Source organism: Quercus robur, chromosome 4 (assembly GCF_932294415.1).
Source record: "Quercus robur chromosome 4, dhQueRobu3.1, whole genome shotgun sequence".
In the NCBI taxonomy this organism is placed as follows: domain Eukaryota; kingdom Viridiplantae; phylum Streptophyta; class Magnoliopsida; order Fagales; family Fagaceae; genus Quercus; species Quercus robur.
Genome location: NC_065537.1, coordinates 70,801,201 through 70,827,159, shown reverse-complemented (window position 1 = coordinate 70,827,159; position 25,959 = coordinate 70,801,201). Strand labels below are relative to the sequence as shown.

Here is a 25,959-nt window from a genome sequence, read left to right as displayed (position 1 = left end):
AGGTGCAGATTGAAAATTAAAAAAGGAACAAAATTTTAAAAAATATTTGGCAATTCTTATCAACGAACTTGTATGTCTACAAAGCGATGCAATTTCATCTCCATCTATTACGCCATTCTTTCAAATTGAAAATCTCCCAAAAAGCTTGAAACTTGGGTGAAGCAGCAGCAGCAGCAGCAAAGGGAGAAAGAAAGAAGGATAGCTATGTCAGACTATCTCCCAGAAGAAGTGGTGCTGGAGATATTACACAGAGTACCTGTCAAATCCCTAATTCGATTCAGGTGCGTTTCAAAATCATGGAACTCCCTAATCACAAACCCTAATTTCATCAATTCCCACCTCACTCAATCACTCCCACTTTCCCCCAATTCCAACAAATTAATTGTTAGGCACTGCACTTCTAGACCCAATATAGAGCACTACAAATTGTTTCACGATAACAATGACTCCTCATTTGAGCAAATTCAACAGCTTGAGTTCCCACTAACCACTCGTCGTATCCACCATTTTATGCTAGTCGGTTACGTGAATGGGTTGTTCAGTTTTCATGAACAAGACCGCTTTATTCTTTGGAATCCCTCTGTTAGAAAATTCATTACGCTTCCCAAGCCTCGCATTAGCGCCAAGACTCACGGCCATGTTTCCACTCATCTAGCATTGGGGTTTGATCCGAAAACCAATGACTATAAAGTGGTGAGCCTTGCCTTTCCGTGTAACAGTCATCGCCTGCCCGAGATACCTATGGTTGAGGTTTACTCTCTAAGTCAGGGCTCTTGGAGAATAACTAATGCTGGTGACTCATTTCCGCCTTGGACTAGTTTTAACAATTACTTGGTTCCAGAAGCTTCTTTAAATGGGGCTGTACATTTTGCAGCCCATCATGGCAATACCTTGAGTCCTTTAGTTTTATCGTTTGATTTGGGTGACGAGGCTTTTCGTGTGATTTCGGTGCCAAATGGTGCTTTCAGTGGGAGGGATGATGTTCATACCTCGGTACTTGGGGGATTGCTTTCGCTGTTATGTCATGATGCTCATAAGGATACAGTTAATAAGCGTTGTTCCATTTGGGTGATGAAAGAGTATGGCATTGTTGATTCTTGGACTAAACTGTTCACTGTTGATCTCAACGGAGAAATTGTGAGGGTATTAGGTCTGCGGAAGAATGGACGTATATTAGTACATACAAACGTACCAGGTGATTGGGAGCTCTCTTCATATGACCCTGAGAGCCAACAAGTTAAGAAGTTGGGGATTTGTGGGAGGCAATACTATTTTTGTGTTGATAATTACATGGAGAACCTTGTCTTACTTGACAAACCAAATGATGTAGTTTCCAGAAGGGGCAGGAAGAGGAAATGCAGGTAAAATCTTCATTTTACTGAAAATTTCAGCAGTTATGTTCCTTAGTTCTATCTCATTTTTATTATTGTGTGGTTGTAAGTATAATACTGCTCTTGGGTGCAAATTTGTTCCTGAATGGCTACAAAGACTTGTCAAATTTATTAAATGTTTTTTTTGTGATAATTTTGATTATGAGATTAGCATTTGCAAATTAGAAACAGTAAATATAAATGAAAGACTGATGTTACTATCTTGCTGTATCTGCTAAACTCGTCACATCTAATCCATATTCAATCTGAAAATGTGTTTTACTTTTCCTGTTCCATTAGACTTTCTGAGATTTTTCCGTTATGGTTTGTCATTGCCTTCTGAACTTTGTTTTGTACTCGTCATATTGTTTTGCATCAATGCAAATTCAACAAGGTATTGGTTCAGGCCAAGCATGTTAAAGTTGTTGTAACCATGTAACTGCAGATAGACTGGTAGAGTCATGACGTTTGTCATGGGTTTTGATTGATTTAATGAATTATGTTGTCTTGATTGTGGGAGTTGCATCAGGGTGAGTGATATAACAAAGCTAAGTTTTGCTTTTTTTAAATGAAAAAGTACTTAGTATTCAGCATGACTGAATATCTCTTTGATAGGTAAAAGAAATGGAATTAATGCAAGGTAATGCATAGAACTCAATAACTCTATTGAGGATAGAACATAGATTTGTATGAAGAATCAAAATGGTTGGACAGGTTAAGGAAGATGAAAGTCAGAAAATTTATCGGGTTTGGTGGAATACTGGAATTTTTATTAAAGTCTTGGGTGGTATGGGCATAGGATAGTTGATTAATTTTTAATCGGGATTTTAAATGCTAAAAAAGGCCTGACAAGTGGAGGAAAAATACTTTTTTCATAAGTAAATATTTCTTTAATGAAACATAAAGGGTGTAGCCATGTACAGTGTGGAGGAAAAGCACTTTAATTCCCACATATAAGAACAAAAGAGATATCCAAAGCCATATGAATTATTGTAATATTAAGTCACACAATAAAACTTTGGGAGAGTGATTGAATATCCGTTAAGACGTTAAAAAATAGTATTGGCATTAATTAGTTTTTTTTGGATAAGTTTTGGCCCCAAGGGTTGGCAATTGTATTGGAAAAATCAATATAGTTTTGTGTCAGGACAATGCCATTGGACAAAATTTGTAGAGGGCTTTGATACCAATTTAATTCAGGATTTCTTAGAAATCCAGCACTGCCACTTCATTTGTTTCAATGGAAAGTCTTTTGGAAAATGACTCCTTTTGTGGAAAACTGACTCATTTAACTATGTTTGGTTGTGACCATGAAAATGAGCCAGGAAATTGGCTTGCATGGAAAATCGTATATATTTCTTGTAATTTCAAATAATTCTATGAACAAAAAGTTTCATTTATGAAAATAATTCTAGAGAGAGAGAATGGGGGTGATGAGAGGTAAGTTCCCATTGGAAGAGGTTTTTTTTTTTTTTTTATAATTATTTTTTCTGTTGGTGTGAAGTTTATTTTTGTGGTCTATTGAGCGTGTAACATTGTCGAAAACATTTTCCCTACTATTGGACTTATTTTTTGTTGACTTGTGTTTTGCCATACCAAAATATCAAAAAATTCAGAAAACATTTCCCTTTGATATGGATGGAATGTAAATTATAGCTCTTGGTAAGTTCTTGTTTGGAACAACTAGTGGAGGAGGAAGTCCATTGTGGAATATTAGTTTTAGTTTTCAATTTAATGATTGAGAACTGGAGTGAATTGAGTCTTTCTTTAACATCCATTATTCCTTAAAACCCATTCAACCACTTCAGTAAATAGGTTTTGAAGAATTTATTAAGAAAGAGTTTATTCAAAGGACATCAAATAGGGAGAAGGATTTTATTGGAGGCGGCTTTAATGATCATGTTGTGATAGATGGTTGGCGAATTGAAAGAGTACATGGAGGGCAGGGATATAAAATAAGACATGAGGTGCTTTAAGCAGTCTTCATTCTCTACTATGCTGGATTTCTTGGACAAATGTATTTTTCAATGACTCTGTAATGAACCTTGAACACTACCCGTGAACAGTGGTTGCGTTGTTTTTTTTGTTTTGTTTTGCGTTTTTTTAGATAAGTAATAGTAGTTTTATTGATGAAAATACTCACTATGATGAACACAAAAGTATCTTAAAAAATTACAAAAACTGCATTGCTTTTCTTCTCCCTTGAATATATATATATATATATATATCTTGATTTCATATGGATGAAAACTTGGTTGAAGAGGAGGGAGTCACACTTACCTTTGACATGGATTCAAACATTAGTTAGGTAAATTTAATTGTTATTCCAAAGGTTGATAGGGGATGTCGTAAATATTTTAAAGTAATATCAAAAGAAGGCATAACCACACAATATGGGTTGGTGACGCTTGATGTTTGTATTGATAGAAAAGAAAGGATAAAGGTGGGGGAAACACAAGAATTAGGTGCTCGAAGTTGAAGGAGATAAGTTAGTTCTGCATAAAAACAGAATGGTCTAAGAAGGCAATGAGGACTTGGGTGAACATGTTTATAAAATTTGGGATACATGTATAATAAAATGTTTATAAAATTTGGAATGAAATGGTTTGCTGTACTATAAGAATGGCCAAAGAGGTACTTGTAGAATCTATAGGATGCATGCCATCATCCAAGAAGTTTTGGTGTTAGAATGAAGAGGTTTAGACAACAATTTCGTAAAGAGAGATAATTATTCAAGTTCACTACACACATAAATTAGGAAGGCTTATGCAAAATACAATATGGTGAAGGGAGCAAAATCAAGTCTCTAACACTTCATCTCTGGCCATATTTTCCTAATTGAAATCCAAACCCACTTCCCCCGTTTTCACCAAAATCAAGTCTTTCTAATAGATATATGAAATATCGATCGTTAAAATGATCATATATCATTTCTGTGTCCAGCTTACAAATTAGGCAATTGCTCCAAAAACACTGCTATCAAGTTTTCTATCAAGACATTCATTGGCAATAAACACGAAATAAGGGATTTGCCAATCTTCAACATTTAAGTGATCCATGAACACCTTTTTTTTTTTCTTTTTTTTTTGTTAAGTAAAGAGATTAGCCAACATCTTTGCCATAGGCACATAGACATTTCCAAGGTAATATGGTGAAAATCATTAATACTGACACCACCACTTTTTTTTTTGGAATCAAAGTGACATAAATAGCATTAAAGAGTTCATTAAAGAGTTCTCAAACTTGTGATTATAGAATTCCATTTCCCCAAAACTTAATCTCTGGCCAACATCCACTTCAGTATTAACATTCAATTTCACTATTCTCTAACAATTAATCTCTGGCCACCATCTCTGGTAGAAAACAATTTATCTCTTACCCTTTTCTCATTAACAGTTGCATTGCACATTTTCTTTCTATTTCTTTGCTTCAAATTCAGTCCCCAAAAAGAAAGTTATTGGAACCCAATCCACCACTTTTATTGATCTGCATTTTTCTTTGTTTACATTTTGATTTTCACATGGATTTCTTCTAAATTTTGTTCATTAATTTAGGCATTATTCTTATCTCTCACTTTTTATGATTAGGTTTGATTCTCACTTGGCAATTAGAGCTTTATTTTTACCAATTTGAGATCTATTAGTGCTTTCAGGTACCCTTTTTTTTTCCAGGCTTTATTTCTTTTATCAATTACATTGACTCAGTTTCGGAATTTCATTGGGTTTTTGAGATTCGTTTAGTTGATGATAGAAATATGTGTGTTTATTTTTGGGTTTGGGGTTCTAGTTATTTTTGTAGTTGGGTTTTGTATCTCATTTTTTCTTTAGTAATACTCCTATGGGATGCTTCTTCATGCCCAAAAGATTCAGAGGACCCTCTCTGAATTCACTTCAACTGAGTTGAGGTCTTTTATACTTATATTTGTTCTTCATTCCCAAAAAATTTAGAGGATTCTTTCTTTGGTCGCACTTAATCTGCAAGAAATTCACTTCATGACTTCCTTTTTCTCTGTTTTAAATGGTTGATTGTGTGGATTTTCTATAATGGGTTGCGATCTAATATGATATTTGTTGGTATTACGTAGTTGTTCAAATTTTTTTCGTATCTCAACCATCTAAAGCCTTTTGGTGTATCTATTCCTTCCAAATTTCCAGGGTGACTGCCGACAAAGAGAGAGACAAAGAGAGACTACGCATGCTACAAGAGGTAAGATGCATGCTACAGAAGACAATACAACATGAAGAGAAATTCCGCCATCTGCAGGAGTCAATGCTACATCAAGAGACAATACTATTGCCTGTACAAGAGGCAGCACAACATCAACAAGAGACAATACTACAACAGGATATGGAGGAAATGCTTAAATCAGGCTTGGAGGAAGCGGACACTGTAAAATCAAGATTGCTAGTTTTGATTCAACAACTAAGTGGCCAGGTTATTACTTCTGTACGCTTTTATTATAAATATATTATTTTCTTTTAACATAAATGTATTGTTTTATGCAGCATTTAGAGTTGTGTTATAATGTTAATTGAAGTTTTTCACTGTATCGTTTAGGCTGGACACACGTTTAGTGGTGCTGCAGATCAAAGTTCAACACAAGTTCAACAAAGATCCTCTTTTGTTGGTCAAGAAATGTGACCTTGCAGTGGGAGTGAGATTTTGATGTGATATTTTGTTATACTTGGGAAAAAAGTAGAGTCTAAATTTGACACTGGTGGAATTTGTGATTGATATGAAAAGTAGTTTGTTGAATGTTTAGAAGTAATCTTTAGTGAATTTAGAGGAATTTGTATTATGATAGGATATTATTTATTAGATGGTTTGATAAGTTTTTCATTTTTAGTAAAATCGGGAAAAAAGAAGAAGAAAATGATACTTTCTGTGACCAAACAAATTGCCTCAAAAATTATGGTTCATAATGATATAGGAAACTTGACAATTTACCCTCAATAGTTGCCTAAAAAGTTGTCCTCTTTCATTTTGAATTCTCTTCTTGATACCGAGTACCTCGTTTAGTATTCTTTATCTTGCCTAGTGTTCTTATTGACTAAAAAAAGATATAATGGTAGCCACTTTGGATCCAGTTACCATGGAGAATTTTGATTTCAGCTTCCCAAATCATCCATGTCTTACAACTGAATATATATAATCATGACAGGTGTCCCTGGCCTCAAGATCATCTCCTCTCTGATCCCTTTGTCGATGCACACAGGAGACATGCATAGCATGCTCTCCATTGTTCCATTGTTTCTAATAATTAATAACAGAGGTACAATAATATATTTCCGATTATATATATATATATATATAAGGTTTCAAACTAGAAGATTGCCCACGCAGTGTGTGGATAATGCTGTAAGCTTTTATGTAAAATGGTTGTGGGAATTTTTGTACATATATTATAGCATAAATGGTAGATATTTTCATTGCCAAAATCACCTACAATTATAGTAGAAACTTCAAAGCATGTAGGCATATTTTGTTGCCTGCCATCAGTTGATCATAAACCAATTAATTGCAAGCATACATTATGCATGTCAAACTCCTTGAACCTATCCTTTGTCATGCGAAATGTCCAAGGCATTGATCTTATGAAGCATCTTCAATAGTACTTTAACTGCTAAGGTTGCATAGTGATTCATGTCTAGGCAAAGCAACAAACACACTTTGATATTGTCAAGGCTCTCGAGTACAGCTGTACAGGATACTTGACCAATAAATATATAAATAACTAAAGCAAGCAACTTCAATGATGGTTGAGCTAGACATGATTAAGCATATTTAACAAATTTATAACAAAGGTGTACCAGTATGATATATTTAACAATATTTTTAATACCATTTTGAGTTAATATATTTTTATAAATATTTAACAATATTTTTAGTAAGACAGAATATGTGTAGATTGTGGTGATTATTTTAAAACTTTGCTTCCAAATAATACTTAACCCCTCAATAGGTAAAAGAAAATATTTTATTAAGATTATTTTAAACTAGTATAAATACCAGTTGACTGTAACAAGTTGTTAAAAAAATAAAATATTTTATTAAGATTATATCTATTCCTTCAATTAAAAAACTCAAATTATCTCTCTTCCTTTATTATTTTAATGATTTGTTTATATTATTTTGAATGAAGTGATAAAAAAATAAAAAATAAAAAAAATTTGATATTGGGTATATTTTAAAGTGACGTGGTAAAATAAATAAAATAACTTTTTGAGGTGTTAAAAGCTCAAATTTGTTACAATACCACCATGAATACTCTAACTTCGACCAAAAAAAAAAAAAAAATCCTAGCCAACCTAGTATTAAAAAAACATTTTTTTTGTCTTTGTTTTTTTGTCTTTGTTGGTAAATGGTTACATTTTAATGTACTTAGAAATAACAATTTTGTGTATTTATAACTTTGTAATACTACATGGATGCCTATTAGAGTTTTTTTTTTTTTTTTTTAATACTCCGGCCCTTGCTAACTTAAAATCCTAAGTCCGTCTCTGCAAAAAAGTAATTTCAATGATAGGATTAAATTAGAACCAATAACAACTTGTCATTTAAACTTCATTGTGAAAATGTTGCTAAAATATTGTGGACGTAGCACTAATAAAAAATTATCCAAACAAACAAATTAGCCTAAAAGCCCAAATTAAATGTTTAATTTTGATTTTTTAAATTGTGTTTTCTAAAGGCATATCTTAAAATCACTATTTTTTTAAAACGCACATTTTCAAATAGCTAGTCTATTAATGCTTGCTTTAATCTTTAGTTAAGTTTGTTGGATTTATGTGATACATGCATATGCACTAAAATAATACTTGGATACAATATTGAACAATATAATGGTTGAATGCCTAAATTGAATATGTTGAACGAATTTATAGTTTATCCTTTATTCTTTTACTAGCACTATGGACAAATTTCTTATAAAGAAGTCACTTATATTACAAGATTCACCTTCTAAACAAATTTGTATTTACTTAAATAATTTTCTTTTAGACCTTAAGCTATAAGAAAATGTCTCATCTTTTCATATTAATGATCAAGATGAAATAAAACTAGTATATTTACAAAGAGGCTTTTTTCAACCTTTTGACCATAAGTTCCTTTAAAAAGAAATTAGTGGTGTATTGCATCGATTTAATCCTAAACTTTATGTATTTGCACTTTTGTTTTTTTGTGAAGTCAATATATTTAAGTTTTATTTTATTAAATTTTGTTTAATTTAAGACTTTTAAAGACCATCCTAAAAAAAATTCCTAGAGCCACCATTGCTTTGCCAGGAGCTTATCCGTAGTGTGCATTTAAATTTGAAAGGGGAAGTGAAAGAGTTTTGTGTTTTTTGTTTTGTCTAGAAGAAGTGAAGAGTTAGGAGAGAGAAATAAGTGAATTGATTTTTGCTAAAGCAATAATTGCTAAACATAAACGCTGCATTGTTTTAATTTTTGAAGTTGGAATGAAACAATATCGTTTCAAAAGGTTTCCCAAAAAGCAAAAGGGGTAGAATTTTGTTAGTAATGAGTATTTTGGTCATATTAGGTCCACTTCGTTCCATCTGGTCTTATTCGGTCCTATTCAGTCCACTTTGGGTCCAGTCCACTTTGGTTCATTTGGCCTTATCCAGTCCATTTGGTCTAATTTGGTCGTATTCAATCCACTTTGGTCCTACTTGGTCAATTATGTTCAATTCAGTCCACGTCGGTCCGTTTGGTTTATTCGGTCCAATTCCATTCACTTTGGTCCTATTTGGTCCATTATGTTCAATTTAGTCCTCTTTGGTAAATTTGGTCTTATTCGATCCATTTCAGTCCATTCTGTTTAATTTGGTCATTCACGGTCCATTACGTTCAATTGGGTCCTCATCGTTCCACTTGGTCTTATTTGGTCCTTTTAGTCTTATTCGGTCCACATTGGTCCATTTGGTCTTATTCCTCCGCTAAGTGGCTGTTGCGTTGGAGAGCATTGATGAGAATTGCACAATCCCCCCTCAAGAATGACTCTGTTTACTCCTATCTCAATTGCTAGTTCCAGAGATCCTCGTGCCGCTAGGGTCTCGACCTCTAGAACAGTTGAAGGCAAAGGAATTTGCTGCATGAGGGGGGTCATGACCAGGGGCGTAGTCAGAAATTTTTGTTTGGGGGGGCAACTTATGATACTAATTTATTAGTTTATACAAACTTTCATAAACACGCATAAACACATACATCTATACACACATATAATTTAGTATCTTTCATAGTGAATCCTTAAAATTTTCATTTTTAATATAAGTTACCAAATTTTCTACCAAAGTGAGTAAAAAATTTCAATTGAACTAATGAAGTATTCAAAGATATGAAAGATCCAAGACTTTAATAGACACAAAAACACATTTTACAATAAAAAATAAATGTGAGGAAAAAAATTAAAATATATATATTCTCTATAATTACTAGATCAATTGGAAAAAAATTTTAAGAACATCATTGGACTAGCTCAAATATTTGGGGGGGCCGAGTCCCATTTTTGTAGACTAATAATTAAAATGTTAAATATTTATATATAGTATTAAAGTATTTTTAAAATATATAGTATTAAAGTATTTTTAAAATATTTATATATATTATTATATATAGCTCCGCCCCCCATGACCAGGCCAGCCTCGTTTCTTATCACCACACCGATACCAGCGCGTTTTTCCTGACTGAAAAGTGCACCATCAAAATTTATCTTGAAGCTAGAGCTATCTGGAGGTCTCCAACATGAATCTGTCCTCACCGTGGATGGAGGAGCAGGATTGAGGTGTTGGAAAAATTCCAGCAATCTATCTTTTGCTTGATCCAGGAGCTGTGATAGTGAAATAGTTGTTTTGCCGAGAAGTAAATTATTACCGCGATTCCAAAGTGCCCAAACGGTCATTGAAAATAAAGTAGGATTTCTATCTTCAGTGAAGATAAAAGCCATATGTCTATGACGTTCTCGCAATGTTGCAGTTTGCTGTGTTTCCATTGTGAAATTTTATTCCAAAGTTCCATCAGCTTCGGGCAGAAGTATATAGCATGGGCCACATCCTCTTTGTGCGATTTACAAAAATCACAGGTAGCATCAGTAATCACCTTTCGTTTGATAAGGTTTGTCTTCGAAGGGAGAGAGTCCCAACATCCTCTCCACACCAATTTTTTTACTTTGGCAGGAAGATTAAGTTTCCAGATAGCTTGCCAAAAGTGTTTCACAGCTTCTGGATATTTAAGGAACCGGGTTGCTGGTGTTGGTACTCATTTTGCAGAAACTTGTATCCTGATTTTACAGTATACTCACTCGATGGATTATGGGGCCTCATCAGGGTGTCTTGCTGCTGAGTTCGACACAAGGGAATTGCTTTAATCGAATCTGCCTCGAAATCCAGTAAGTAGTAGTCCAGAATTTCCTCCTTCCACCTGCAATTTTCAGAATCAGTAAACATGCTCCCCTTAGCATCTCCATCTTCGTCCCTACAAGGAGATAGGATCCTCGCCATATTTTTTCCTGGTAACCAATTATCCCTTCACACCTGAACAGATTGTCCATCTCCAATCCTCCAAATGGCCCCCCTTCTAATCACCTCCCTACCTTTGATAATACTCTTCCAATGGTAAGATGCAGAGCTTTGGTTCTTAGCTTCCATAACCGAACAATTTGAGAAGTATTTAGCTTTAAGTACCCTGCAAAACAAAGATTTAGTATCATGGAGAAGACGCCATGTCTGCTTTGCTAGAAGTGCGTCGTTAAACCTTGACAGGTCCTTAAAGCCGAGCCCTCCTTGGGATTTTGGCCTACACAGCTCTTGCCACTTAGCCCTGCGAATTTTTCTATTGTTACCCCTCTGTCCCCAAAAGAAACGTCAAATAAGAGACTCGATGCCCTGGCATAATCCAATGGGTAACTTGAACCAAGATATAGAGTACATGGGGAGAACTTGAGCTACATCTAATATCAGCGTACTATAATTATCATATTTAATAAGGTTTGCAGAACCAATATTATTGTGGCTTGAAGGGACTAGAAAAGATTGAAGACATTAGACATAGAAGCATATTAAAAATTTATTCCAAGTAGTGGAATACATATATGATAATTAATTCAAAAATAAACAAACTCAATTTTCCAAACGGTTTCCTCCTGTACCAATTACATAAAGTAGAAACCATAGGTTACAACAGAAAGTGATAATGCAAATTGATTGTTCTAATTTGATGCAAGCAAATGTACTTCTATTTCATTTCAATTAAGTGATATTAAGTATGAACATTTCATAAATAAAATAGTCATTGGGCTAAAAAGTAGTCAAGTTTTTATTTTCAGAAAAGTAAGCCACTGCATCTCATCTATCACAATCAGGTAAAAGTAAAACTGGTGAAAAGTAACAAATCCTGATTTACCCAAAATGCAAATGTACAAGTAGTTTTCTGAACAACAAGAAGTTAAAAGCAAACAACTAGACCAACACAAATAGCTAACCAACTTAAGGGCAACAAGATGCCACTGTGAAGCCTTTTTAAATCACATGATATTGTGTGTGATAAACAAGATTAGGAAACCCACAAGGACAGAACACACACTGTCAAATTAAACCAGCAGCACCGTACATGACTGCTTTAGGACTAATTCTGTTATTTTATTTGAATACTTCCACGTAAATTTTCACTTGTATTGTGTATTAGGTCACGCATTAATCTTAGAAAAAAACACAAAAAGGGAGGGTAAGGTCATGGGTTCAAAACCCACTAGGTGCATGCATAAATTTATCAATAAAAAAAAGGAAAACACACACAAAAAAAGGGGAAGCAAACCAATCTAAATCTGATGCATTCAACAATTCTTTACAACCCATATTAGTGTTCCTGCAAGTTTGACCGGCAGAAATTGATTAATAAATTTATGGATCTGAAACAACAGTTACAAAGCAACACAGACATACATAATATTTAGTATATTCCTAAATTCTACTATGAATTTATATGCTCTTAAATTCTAGTCTGACTCCACTATAGCATTATACAGTTGAAAGAGCTCTTTCTATCCTAATTGAAAATTAAAGTGCTGATAGCGGCTGAAAATTATGCTGTTAGTATCCTCTACTCTTATAGCTACAGATATCAGCCATCCTTCCCAAATAGCTTCATCCCAAGACATTACAGTCACCATCAATAAGCCAAAGATGCTAAATAGGAGGACTAGAACACATGCATCATCTAAGCAAAACCTAACACAATTTGTTTAAAGACCCATTAAATTTCAGATTAAACTCAATAAATAAATATAAATAATCCCAACCCATCAAAATACTAACAATTTAATTATATTCTATCCAAAAAGAACCCATTTCTCCGACTTAATCATAAATATTTCTAACATAATTTACAAAAAATATTCGAAACCCACTTGCAATTTCAGTTTATTGACAAAGAGATTTCTAGAAGTAAAACAAAAATTAAGAGAGAGATAAAGCTGAATTGAATTGAGAAGCAGAGGTTTTGTGTTACGACCCAAGTCGACATGACCATCTCGACCTCGACTGGCACCACGTTTACCGCAAGGAGCTATGGTGAAGGGCTGTAACTATCTTAGTAAAAGCAATTAAAATGATTTTAGTACAAGGAAAAACCAAACCTCCCAAATAGAATTACTGCTGATTAAATTTCTGCTTACGTATAAACAATCCTAAAACAAAGAGATAAAATAATCACCTATCCTAAACTAATGCTCTGTTTTGAAATACAAAACAGAGGATAATTATTCAAAAATAAAACCTATCAACTGATACTCTAATAGAACACGTTTGTAGCAATTGTCCTCAATACCCACGTAACATTTTGGTTCGGAAAAAGCTATGTCCATCTTCTCCTATTGCTAAAAGGAGTAGTATTACTACTCCTAGTCCTAGAAGGAGTAGTAAATTAGTCCCAATCCTAGTCCTAAACGGATTAGGAAAGACAGGTAAAAAACATAACTTCCCACTTAGAATTTTTGAATCAAAGTCGGCGTATCAAAACACCAAAAACAAAGTCGGTGCTCAGTGTTTTCAATTATAAATAAGTCAGTCTTGAGTACAAATTAAAAGCAAAACTCCAGATAGGAAATACTGAGTCGTTAGAACACAAAATCAATCATGGGTGAGAGCTTTAGAAAAAGAAGAAAAGTTTCAAGAAAAATTTCAAGCAAAGCATGGAAGGCTGAAACTGAAGCAAAGTACTCATCATCATCGTCATATTCATGGTCAGATCTCCCTGCTGAACTCTTAGGACTCATCCTAAGAAAGGTTCCCTTTGTTGACACTATTCGCTGCAAAGCTGTCTGTTCTTCCTGGAGATCCGCAGCTACACAATCACAAGCACAGTCTCATTCCATTCAAAGTACTCCATGGCTCATGCTTCCTAGCGACCAAGAAGGTGACTTTACAACAAGCCGCTTCGTTAATCTTGCAGAAAAGAAGGTTTACAAGATGAAGGATGTGTTTGGGGCTTTTGGTGATAATGTTTGGTGTGTGGGTTCTTGTCACGGCTGGCTGGTAACGTTGGATGATGAAGCCAACCCTGTTATCTTTAATCCCTTCTCCAGAGTTCACATCCAACTCCCATTGATTCCTGTTGAATTCTTCAACCCAATTGATAGGTCCAAATTTGCCCAAATTAAGAAGGATTTTATCAGCAAAGCTATCTTGTTTGCAGACCCATCACATCCCAACAACTTTGGGGTGGTGGTGATGATCTATGGCACTCTCTCAAGCCTTGCATTCTGTAAGCAAGGAGACAGAACATGGACCAACTTTGTGGGTGAAAATCGAGGCTACTATGACATTATATGCCATGATAATCGGCTTTACGCATTAAGATACAACTGTTCAGTGGAAGTGTGGGAGTTTCAGAGTGCTCTTCCAACGAAAATCTTGAGCATTGAACCTACAACAACACTGCAACATGTTGATGGTAATCTTCCCAGAGACAAAGTTTCAACTCAGTTGTATTTGGTGAAGACATCAAGTGACTTCTTGATCATCCAACGCACCATTGGAAATTTTGTAAATGCAGAAGGAGATGTTGTTGATGAATCTTACTTACTCAGTTCCAGTGACACACAACCTTTGGTTTGTCCATACCGTACAAAGTTGTTTTGTGTCTACAAGTTAGATTTGAGCAAGAAACTGTTGGTAAAGGTGGAGTCTTTGAAGGATCAAGTTGTGTTTTTGGGCGGAAATCAGTCGATGTCATTGTCTAGTCATGATTTTCCAGAGTGCGTATCAAATTCAATTTATTTCACGGATGATCGATGGTCTGAGATGGACGTGGACTACTTGTATGGTGGCCATGATTTTGGATTGTTCAATTTAGATGATGAAGAGATTAGGCCAATTTACCATTCTGATTTGGAGAAGTTTGATCCGCCACCTTTTTGGATTACTCCTAATCCATGGTGATAGACTGAGCTATATGGTTGTATATATATTTTTTCTTGAATCTTTGTGGTTGTATTCCTTTTCTTTTCCCCTTGAATAAATTGACTTTGTCGTTATATATATATATATATATATATATATATTACGGTATTGTGTGTGTGTGTGTGTGTTTTTTTTTTTTTTGTCTTAAAGAAATAGTAATTGTACATAATGTTATATTACTGTTTGACTGTCAACATGTATTAAGAAAAGAAACAAGAAACAAAAAGAAGTTTGGTTTCCCGTATGAAATTTTGCAATATGCAGTCATTTAACAAACTGAATCCACAATGGTTGAAAAGTGATTCCAAAACACATATATTTGGATGCCCCAATAAAACTTTCAAATTTTTGTCATACATAGAACATTTTGTACTTTAACATAGCAACTCGCCAAATATAAGCATGTACATGCCTTAAAACTATACGTTATTATTAATTAAAAAGGCAAAGTCTCTTCTAGCTAGAAAATACGAATGAAGTTTTCAATCTTTAAAGTATTATAGCGTCATTGTTTGAATGCTCCATCTTCTAAGGAAGATCGCATAAATTTCTTCTTCAGCACATCTAAACGTAGACCTTTTAACTCATTGTCTTACACTACGTTCATTAAGAACCACATGAACTAAAATGAGGTCTACTCCCCTGATGCTTAACTACATCCGAATAACATTCGAAATTGATCAAGAATGAAAAGATTAATATCTTCTTTTTTTGGAAATCGAAGGCATGTCCCTAAAAAACGAAAAAGAATCAACATTGATAAAGAGCTAAATTAAAATCAAAGGAGAAAGAAAACTTAACTGAAATAGGCATGAACAATTAAATTTATATTGTGTGAATATCTTGCAAGATAATATAGTTAAACCAAGAATTTCATATAAGGCCTTCAAGCCTTGTAGCAAAACCAGACATCACTTTGTCCATAGAAAAGCATAAACGTCTACACACCTTCTACATTTATTATTTCTATTTAAACCCATGTGCTTTCAGTTACATCTTATGGACAATGAAGCCTTACCCGACCAAGAACCAAAAGTCTCTCAAACATCCTCCCCACTTCTATGAGTCAAGAATCCAAGCACTATACTCTTCATTTGGCTTTTCAAGAAATGCTTCATCCTTAAAAAAATATTAACATGTCTGTAAGGATAAAAAGATATAAATGCAATATTTTATGCCAGTATTGCATGCTCAAAAATGTCCATAAGGACATGACAAATGCAACATATCAATAATTATTTTTTCCTAGATAATCATCTTGATTTTCATCTATCTGATTTGAACCAAATTGGTTTATGCATTTGGTATAGAATGATAGATGATTATAATTTTAAATTGAAATCTACAAGACACGATAATTTCACACACTTTAATAGAGAGAATATTAGAGCATTCTCATCTGGTCCTTTAAAACTAGATGAAATGCAAAGTACGTAAGGATTTTAAACATTCTTATAGTATCATGTATTATTAAATGATACAATATAGCCTATGCATTCTTTCTTTTCCTTTTTTTATTCTCTCTCTTACTCAATCTCTCATCTCAAACACGCATAATCCTTTTTTTATTTTTTTCTATCACTCAAACACGCATGACCTGTGTTAGGTGTAAAAAAATATTATTTTAATATGGTGTATTGTAAAATAAAGAATGTGATGTAAGGACTATTGTAAGAGTAGTAATGTAAAATAAATCAAATGGCCTTTTGGTGAGACAATGCATTTTTTTTTTTCATAAGCAGTTGGGTATGCTCTTAACGGAGTATGAACTAAGACAATATATAACAATTATCAATATCATTAAGACTTGACATGTGCACTAAATTGTAAAAAGTAAAAAGAAACGGAGAAAGTACCTTGTATATGATAATTTCTATCACATATTTGAACTATTTGTAACAGATTGAGCAAGTGTTGATGCCCACTTTGGACAAAAGGCCCAATAATAGAAAAAATCCCAACAATATGGGAGAAGAAGAGTTAGTAAATTGAGAAGAAAACTATTAAGCCTGAATGGCAAGAATAATGGACCATACGCCTAAAAAATAACAAAAGGGCCTCAAAGAAAGCAAGCGGGCCCAAATGAGCCCAGAGAAAGAAGTGGTAAACCCATGGGCATTACGAGAAATGGAAAGCAAGCAAGAATGGGTTGAATGAGCCTAAAGGAAGGAACTAAGTAACTAAGGGTTGGTGGAAAAGCCCATAAACCCAGAAACTAAAGAATATGGTAATTTAGGCCGGGAAAGCCCAAAAGACTTAGCAAAAGAATTGGAATGGGTCGGGGATGCCCAAGAAAATGAAATGGGCCAAGGAAGCCCGAAAGCGATGAAATGGGCCAAGGAAGCCCAAAACAGCATGAGTACAAGCTCAATGATAATGCTAGGCCATTGGAATTGAGCAGAAGAAAAGCATACAGCAAGCCCAAAAGAGGCCCAGCAAGCACAAGTTCAATAATAACATGGCAGGAACAACAGGATGGTATGGCAGGAGTATTAACCGACCTGCAAAAGAGGGTAAGGAATGGATTGGAGAAGGAAAGGCTCACGATCAAGCAAGACCTAGCCCAAGAAAGAAGTAAGACAAAGAATGAAAGCTCAGGGACTCATTCACGCCAAAAAGTCAAGAACAAGTAGCAAAACATGCAAATAAACCCTCAGGTCATGGCAAACGCATGAACAGCAAACAAGCCATGGACACATATAGAAGTGAAGCACGTACAAAGCTCAAGCACCACTAACTTGTACCCAGCCAATATAGGAGTGATGGGTCATGGGTCAGAGGTAAGAGAGGGTATGGTCTAGCGGTGGGGAAAAGGGGAAAAACTATTCTAGGGTTCTCGCTCAAGCTCTTTTAAGGGAAATGTCCTACAGGGATGACATACCACCCAAAAGAGAGAAAGATGAGTTGGAACCACTAGGTGCATGCCATGAAGGATAGTGAAAGAGAATGCCCACCCTTATCCAAATAGGAATGCCACAGTGAGCAAAAAAAAAATAAGACTCATTTGTCTGGGAATGGGATGTGGCATGGCCAGCACAGATAAGTGGTGACGGCTGGGTAAACGATAGACCAGTGGGTGGTCTAGGAACGACACCCATACCAAGACAAAAGCGATCAAGGAGTAAAATAGTAAAAAACACATCATGGCAAATAGTATAACAGGGGCCTTAATTGTGCACAGTGGAGACAACAGAAGGGAACAAGAGAGAACAGAGAGAAAAGGAAGTAAGAAAGGGAGTGAAAGATAGGAGGGAAAACAGAAAACCTAGAAAAGAAAAGGGAACTAGAAAGAAAAACAGAGAGTAAGCAAAAACGTGATAGTGGGCATGCACCAATAGGCTATTTCCTTCTCTCCCTCTAAAAGCCTATTATCTAGTAAGGATTAAGGAATTTGAGGATAAGTCATTTAGACCCATTCTCTCAAAGTGGGTAATTTCCGTGGCAGGATTTCCCTGTGAGATTGCCCACAATCTTCCTTTTACTTTATTGATCAAGCAATAGTGTGGTTTCCTTTTCTTTATTGTTATCATCTTATTTATGTTGCATTTATATTGCTGCATTACTTCTTCCTTTATTAAGATCATGATTCAATATTTTCCGTTTTCTGGCTGACAGTAAGCACATTTTTCCTATTATTGTCATATCACACCTGCCTGCCATAACTTTTTTTGTAACATTTTCCTCTGCCATGGGCACGTGTCCAGGGCCTTAACAAAGGGGCTCTAGCTTGTGCACAAGCTAGCCTGAGGTGTGTTGTAGTCAAGTCAGTCCTAACTCCTACCCAAAACCATTGGGCCATAACGTGGCAGGAGACGGCCCAACCTACAGTTGTGAAAAAGGCCCACCACAGCAAGCAAGGTCACTACAGCTGAATATAATAGCTTCTATAAAAGTATAATAAAAGCCAAAAAGTAATAGCAAGGAGAATCTTCTTTAAAATTCAAACTAATAAATGCAACTATAACAATCAAATGATGTTCTTGTGTTTTTATTTTCAGAACATATGAGGTGGTCAATTTCATCAGCAAAGCATAGTGTCCTTAACTTTAGTATGGAATAGGAAATGCAAATAATACGTAATATTTTCAAAGAGCTAAGTTGAAATAATGCCTTTGAGTGGAATCTTGTAAAATGTGTGGATTCCTCTAAGAACCTCATCCAGCCCATGCTACTAAAGACAACAGAAACTAAATTAATGAAATTAAAGATTATAGTCTATTAACATAAGAGGGCGCGAAATTCTAGGGAAGTTGACATTCCTAAAATTGAATTTATATGAGCTGATCATTTTTTAAATTCATACCAAAACTTGTAGTTGGCCAAATGCAAACCAATTTGTGTGGTTTGCAACAATATTTTGACAATATTTTTATAATCTATGAAGAGCAATAATTTCATACATATGGTGTTGTTATAGTCTATCGTAAGACATTTCTAGGCAACAACCATACATTACCCATTTCCCAACATTATCCACTTGTCTAAGCTACATATAATCATAAATTAAAATTAAAACTAGAAAATTAAAGGAAAGAACAAATGTGTTGAGAATAATTTAAAATATTAATTCAAAAATCAAAGTGGAACCTTTACTTTTCCCTATTGAGACCTACAGGAAGGTCAGCAGCAATCAAGGCCATCAAAGGCATGCGGATCATAGGATCAACAATTGACTCAAGACCCTTTATTCCATGATTGATCTCTCCATTCCTTTTTGTAGTTTACAAACCAACCAATTTACTGTTAAATCTTTTGAATTCTACTAATATCAATCCCACATACACAATAAAAATGCTATAGAATGGGCATCATTTATCATAACTTTCTACTAATATCTTTGTCTTGTTTTTTATTATGTTTTCTTTTTTTGTTCTTGATCTAGTGACAAAATTCTCGAAGTTAAGTAAACCATACACAATGCGGAAAAGAAATCAAAACCAAAATAGTGTCAATTTGAAGAAATTTACAATGTTACCTCTAGCACAGAGCATACTTACTATGTGTTGCTGCAATTTACAATGTGAGCACATGAAAAATAGTTCACCGCTTCTACATTGATTGTTGCCTACAATAAAAAACTCAGCTTTTTTATCAAACAACTTGCGTGCGTGCAACAAAAATGTAGTTGCGTGAGTCCAAACCAAAATAATAAAGCAAAGATTTAAGAGAGATTCTAGAGATTATGTACCCATCTTTTATTGGAAGAATTACCTTACGATTCAATTTAGGATTTGAAGCATAGCTCTAAGAAGGAGATATAACACTTGAAGCAAATTGGCATCAATGGAGGAAGAAAGGGCAGAGGTATCTAATAGGATTTTGGTTATTCTCCAAAGAAGTTTCACACCGATTCATTTTCCTCAGTGTCCAGCAAGTTGTAAAGGTTGTAGATAGATATAGATATTGATTTCAAAATTAAGAAACACGTTAGTGTGCAATTGTGCATTAAATATAAAGGGGGAAGTGAAGAGTTAAGAAAGAGAAAGAGATGAACTGATTAAGTAACCTACATCATTTTTATTTTTAAATGCACATAGAAATTAATTTTTAAGAGGAAGTGAGGTAGAAGATCAAATTCAATAATTAACCTAATACAGCTCTAATAGAGCGTCACATGGCAGGACCTCTTGCACTCCCGCATGAGGTCTCTAATTTTATATATATATATATTGATATTAATTGATTGATTGGAATTCAATTAGAGCCTAATTTTTTGCCATATGTCTCATTTAATCTAAGTTTTTAAATTATTGTACCAAGTGAGTTAATTTAGTGTAAAAATTGGGTTTTAATTAGAGTTTAGTTTTATGCACCAGGTCCCATCTAATCTAAGTTTTTCAATTTTTGTGTCAAATGAGTTAATTTAGTGTAAAAAACGACGAGTACAATATAAATAAACCATAAAAAACATAATCATATATCTAATCTATACATAAAATTAGAGAAAAAGAGAATTTGAATGATTTTATATTTATGAGTCTTTTTTTAGTATAACTAAAAACAATTCAAATCTATAAGTTAATTATGTAATATACCATGACTATGTATGGTTCATTATTAACTAAGTAATATATATATATATATATATGCTTTTTTAAACCAAAGTTTAGAGAAAATTCAATTAGAATCAAAATTGAATTTTGTTTTTATTAGCTTTCCATACAAATTAAATTGTTTTGATTTTTTATGTTATTTTTCTCTAAACTAATTAATGAGCATATGTTTTACACTATTTCTATTTATATATTTTTTATGCAAAGATATTGAACTTAACAAATTATAATTGAGTTGAACAATCTCATGCTGCACCTATACCCATTCAATTTAGGAGATACTATTTGATCAATTTATTATTTCATTTTGTGTTATATTTAATGGAATTTCACAGACAATAATTGTGAATTGATATTTTATATGTAGTATCCAATATTGATTTTCAAAATTTTATATGTAATAGCAATGTAATGAGAAACTTGGCATAATCAATATCATGGAAAAACTATTTTAGTACCTCTAAATGTCCTGGTCGAACTATGTCCTATATGTTTAATAATCTAAACTAACATCAATAGCACTACTACAATTTATGTACAGGTTACATATTAGTATATATTAATAGTCAAGGTAAAGCTTAGAGAAAGTTCAATTAAAATTTGAAATTAGAGTCCAATTTTGTGTCATGTTTTTAAATTTATGTAGAGACCATGCTATAATTATCCACTTAAGTTTTTTTTTTTTTTTTTTTTTTTTTGAGAAACAATTATCCTTTTAAATTTGTGCCATGTTTTTACTTAAGTTTTTTAATCTTTGTGCCAAGTGAATTAATGAGTGCAAATTACTAAGAATTTAATATTAATGAACTATACATTTTTTTAATTAAAAAAACCAATCGTATATACTCAATAAAAATTACCATGCAACAAAGATCATCAAATATTCTATCTTATTAAAAATTAGAAAAAACAAATGATCATAAGTGGTATTAAATTTAAGTAATAATTTTAATATGTAACTAATTACATTTACTTTCTTAAAAAAAAAAAAAAATTGACTAATTATTTATATTTTTATGATCAAAATTGTGTTTAAGTTTAAATGTATCTATACGTATACATGTGCTACATGCTATTTGTAGGGTCACAATTTTGGAACCCAAGCTCAAATTGTATGAAGTCTTGGTTTAATGAGCCCAATACAATGAATTTGTAAAGAAATGGGTTGGAAACTTGGACCTTAGCAAATCAGATGATCAACCAACAGGTCTGGATGATAAAGGAAGAAAGATGACGTAGATTCACTAGGAAGCAAACATTCTCGGATTATATCCCAGAAGACTTCTCCCCTATTTTACCAATCCTTCCCTCTATTCATACTGTCTTCTTCTCTTTTCCACCATCCACGTGTAGATTTAGGTTCATAGTCATGATATTTGTCCCATCAACCCCTTCCTAAAGTCGTGGGGAGTGGTTGTTAAGGCTGAAAAATAGGGTTCAGTTAGTTACAGAGTACTTAATGTGATAGTAGCAACTTTTCCTTAGATATTTTCAGGCCTCGCTTTGTCCTTTTCTTTCTTAATACTTATCATCTTCCATGGAATAATTTGGAGTCTCATTCTCAATGGCCGACCGTCCCCTTTGTCCTCGGCCTTAACTGGCCAAGGAGGAGTTCTTCTTTGGGCTGGGCCCCTGGCCAACATATACATTGGTGTGGGCTCTCCGCCTACTCATTCTTCCTCCCCCACACTATTTAAAAAATAATAATAATTTGACTAATTATTTATATTTTTATAGTAAAAATTATGTTTAATTTTAAATGCATCATGCCTTTACATAAGTTACATGCTAGTTTAAAATAAATAACAGGTGTTTAAAGGCCACAGGAGACAAAGAACTCCATAAAAAAATGTGATTTCAAATTTTCAATTCCGTCACTATGCATGCCAACACACACCCCCATTGTTCTAATAAGTAATAAAAGAAATGCAATAAAATACTGTCAATTTCATTTAATAACAAACAACAACAGTGTGTTACTGAGACAGTGTTTTTTTTTTTTTAACCCAAAAAAAAAAAAAAAAAAAAAAAAAAAAAAAAAAAAAAAGAGAGTGTTTTTTCATTAAAGAAAATAAAAATGTCACTTTCAATCCTTTCAAGTTTTCAATTGCGTGAAACCTCAGCAAAGAGAGAAGAATGAAAGTCAACTTTTGCTTCAAAAGATTTTGGTTTTGAGATTGCATCCTTCTATGTATTCATCCATTTCTCATATGTTTACCCATTCCAAAGTGTTTTCTTTCCAGATAATTGGGTGAAGGAGAAGGAAGGATAAGAAGGAATGTCGGACTATCTCCCAGATGAGGTGTTGCTGGAGATACTTCAGAGACTAAGCGTGAAATCACTAATTCAATTAAGGTGCGTTTCAAAATCATGGAACTCTCTAATCACAAGCTCTGCTTTAATAAATTCCCACCTCGCTCGATCACTTTCACTTCCCTCCAAATCTAACAATTTAATTGTTAGATATCGCATTGATAGACCCTATGTAGAGCACTACAAATTAATTCATGATGACAATGCCTCATTTGATCAAATTCAACAACTTGAGATCCCAGTAAAGTGTCTTCATATTAACCATTTTATATTAATTGGTTCCATCAATGGATTGTTCAGCCTTTATGAACTAGACCGCTTTATTCTTTGGAATCCCTCTATTGGGAAATCTATCACCCTTCCCAAACCTTGCATTAAGACGCATGACTTTGGTATATGTTATCTAGCATTTGGGTTTGATCCGCGGACTAATGATTATAAGGTAGTGAGGATTGTAGTTCAATGTGTACCTAAAAATATGTATGAAGAGCCTAAGCAAACTCTGGTTGAGATTTACTCTCTTAATGAGGGCTCTTGGAGAATAACTAGTGCTGGCGCCTCTTATCCGCTGGGTATTAGTTTTAATTATTGGAGGCGGCCAGCAGCTTCTTTAAATGGGGCTGTACATTTTGCAGCGAATGTTAAGGGCAGTGCCTTTAGTCCATTAGTTTTGTCATTTGATTTGGGTGATGAGGTTTTTCGCATGATACCAGTGCCGGATAGTGCATTTAAAGAAGACGATGATGTTCATACCACAGTAATTGGGGGATCGCTTACTCTATTATGTCATGACCCTGCTATTCATACATTGAACAAGCCTTGTTCCATTTGGATGATGAAAGAGTATGGCATCGTTGATTCTTGGACCAAACTGTGCACTGTTGATCTCAATAGAGAAATTATAAGGGTATTAGGTATCCGGAAGAATGGACATATATTTGTAGTGGCAAAACTACCATGTGATTGGGAGCTCTCTTCGTATGACCTTGAGAGCCAACAAGTAAAGAAATTGGGGATTTGTGGGAATCCATACTTTTTCCATATTGATGATTACATGGAAAACCTTGTCTTACTTGACAAACCAAATGATGCAGTTTCCAAAGGGGAGAGTGAGTAGGAAGAAGAAATGCATGTAAACCTTTATTCAACTAAAAATTTCAGCATTTATTTTTGTCATTATTTTTGGTATATATTAGATATTGTTGTGTGGCTATAAGTAGAGATCAAGTTACAAACCTCAATAAACAGCTATGTAGTTTGTTCTTGAATGCCTATAAAGAAATGTCATAATTGTTAAGTACAATCTTGTGGCTGTGGTTGTGGTTGATGATTGGATTACACATTTGCAAGCAGAAAAACAGTAACTGTAAATGAAAGACTGATGTTATTATCTTTTTGTATATGTTAAACTTGTCACATCTAATCCATATTCAATATGAAAATGTTTTTTACATTTCCCGTTTCATTAGACTCGCTTAGATTTTTCCAATATGATCAGCCATTGCCTTTTGATTTTGTGTTTTGTTCATGACATATTATTTTGCATCAATGTTCATTCAACAAAGTATTAGATGGACCTTTAAAGTGTTAGCAATCACAGCGTAGGGGAGGTTCCAGATCAGGTTCGGTATTTAAGGTGCATTTTGTTATGCCTTGAAGCTGTTTCGGGACTTAAAATAAATCTAGGGAAGTCTGAGTTGGTGCCGGTTGGTGAGGTTGTTGGTGTGGAGGGTTTAGCAAATTTTCTAAGATGTAAGATTTCTAATCTTCCTATCAAATATCTTGGTTTGTCACTAGGTACTAGATTTAAATCAAAAGAGATATGGGCAACAATTCTTGAGATAGTAGAAAGAACATTAGCTGGATGGAAGAAGATGTATTTATCAAAGGGTGTTTAATTACAGTATGTTATCCAGCATGCCAATGTAATTTATGTGTCTATTTCCGATTCCTTCTAGTATTGCATCACATATTGTGAAAATACAAAGAGATTTTCTGTGAGCAGGTTTGGGGGATGATGACTTCAGCTATTGTCTAGTCAATTGGAAGCAGATTTGTGAACCGATCAAGTGTGGGGGGTTAGGCGTATGAGATTTGAAGACCTTTAATAAAAAAATATATATTATTTTATTCAAAAAAAATTTTAATTTAATAAAGTATTAATGCACCTTAACCACTGCAAAAGAGATGCACAAATTAATTTTCTTAGAAAGAATCCCATTCCATTCAAAGTGACATGAGAAATGCTATGTCCATACTATTTGCATAACTTAAGTGGTAGGATGCTATTACTTTTTTATATAATAAATAGACAAAAAAGTAATTTAAGTTGTAGATTCAAATTAAAAATAATAATATCTTACTATTTATAATTTGTTGTAAAAATATTTTAAAAACATAGAAAGTAAAACAAGGCGCTAAACTATTTCTTTTGAGTGGGAGAGTTTTTTTTTTTTTTTTTTTTTTTTTGGAGCGGGAAAGTAAAATTTTCTAGAAAAAATAGTGGAAAAGTAGAAGTACAAGATATGGTAATTGATTTGCCGCTTACAATTTACAAATACAACCGTTGTTTAGAAAAACAGAGACAGTCGAACCAAAAGCAACAATTGTTTTTTCAAGTAAAGAATGTCAGTTTAAAAAAAAAAAAAAAAAAAAAATTGTTAGGGTCAGACTATCTTCCAGAGGAAGTGATGCTGGAAATCCTGTACAGACTACCCGTGAAATCCCTAATTCGATTCAAGCGCGTTTCAAAATCATGGAACTCTCTAAT

The 25,959-nt window shown here is 33.8% G+C and overlaps 2 protein-coding genes across 5 annotated transcripts in view; both read left to right on the top strand.

Moving 5' to 3' along the window:
• Positions 1-25,959, top strand: part of LOC126723547 (F-box/kelch-repeat protein At3g23880-like) — a 92,111-nt gene continuing 66,152 nt past the window's right edge. For 2 of the 4 annotated variants that reach the window (XR_007654374.1, XM_050427083.1), the window contains exon 1: positions 1-1,361. Coding sequence is in view for 3 of the 4 variants with exons in the window: in XM_050427083.1 (XP_050283040.1) it covers positions 205-1,361 (1,157 nt within the window). In the remaining variant the exon portion in view is untranslated. Of the gene's footprint in view, positions 1,362-5,524; positions 5,805-5,875; positions 6,210-25,959 lie in introns of those variants that run through there. The other 2 variants (XM_050427081.1, XM_050427080.1) reach the window with 2 other exon arrangements.
• On the top strand, positions 22,991-24,640 carry LOC126723553 (F-box/kelch-repeat protein At3g23880-like). Its single transcript, XM_050427108.1, has one exon. It carries the CDS (start codon positions 23,155-23,157, stop codon positions 24,304-24,306), a length of 1,152 nt encoding a protein of 383 aa, XP_050283065.1. The 5' UTR covers positions 22,991-23,154; the 3' UTR covers positions 24,307-24,640.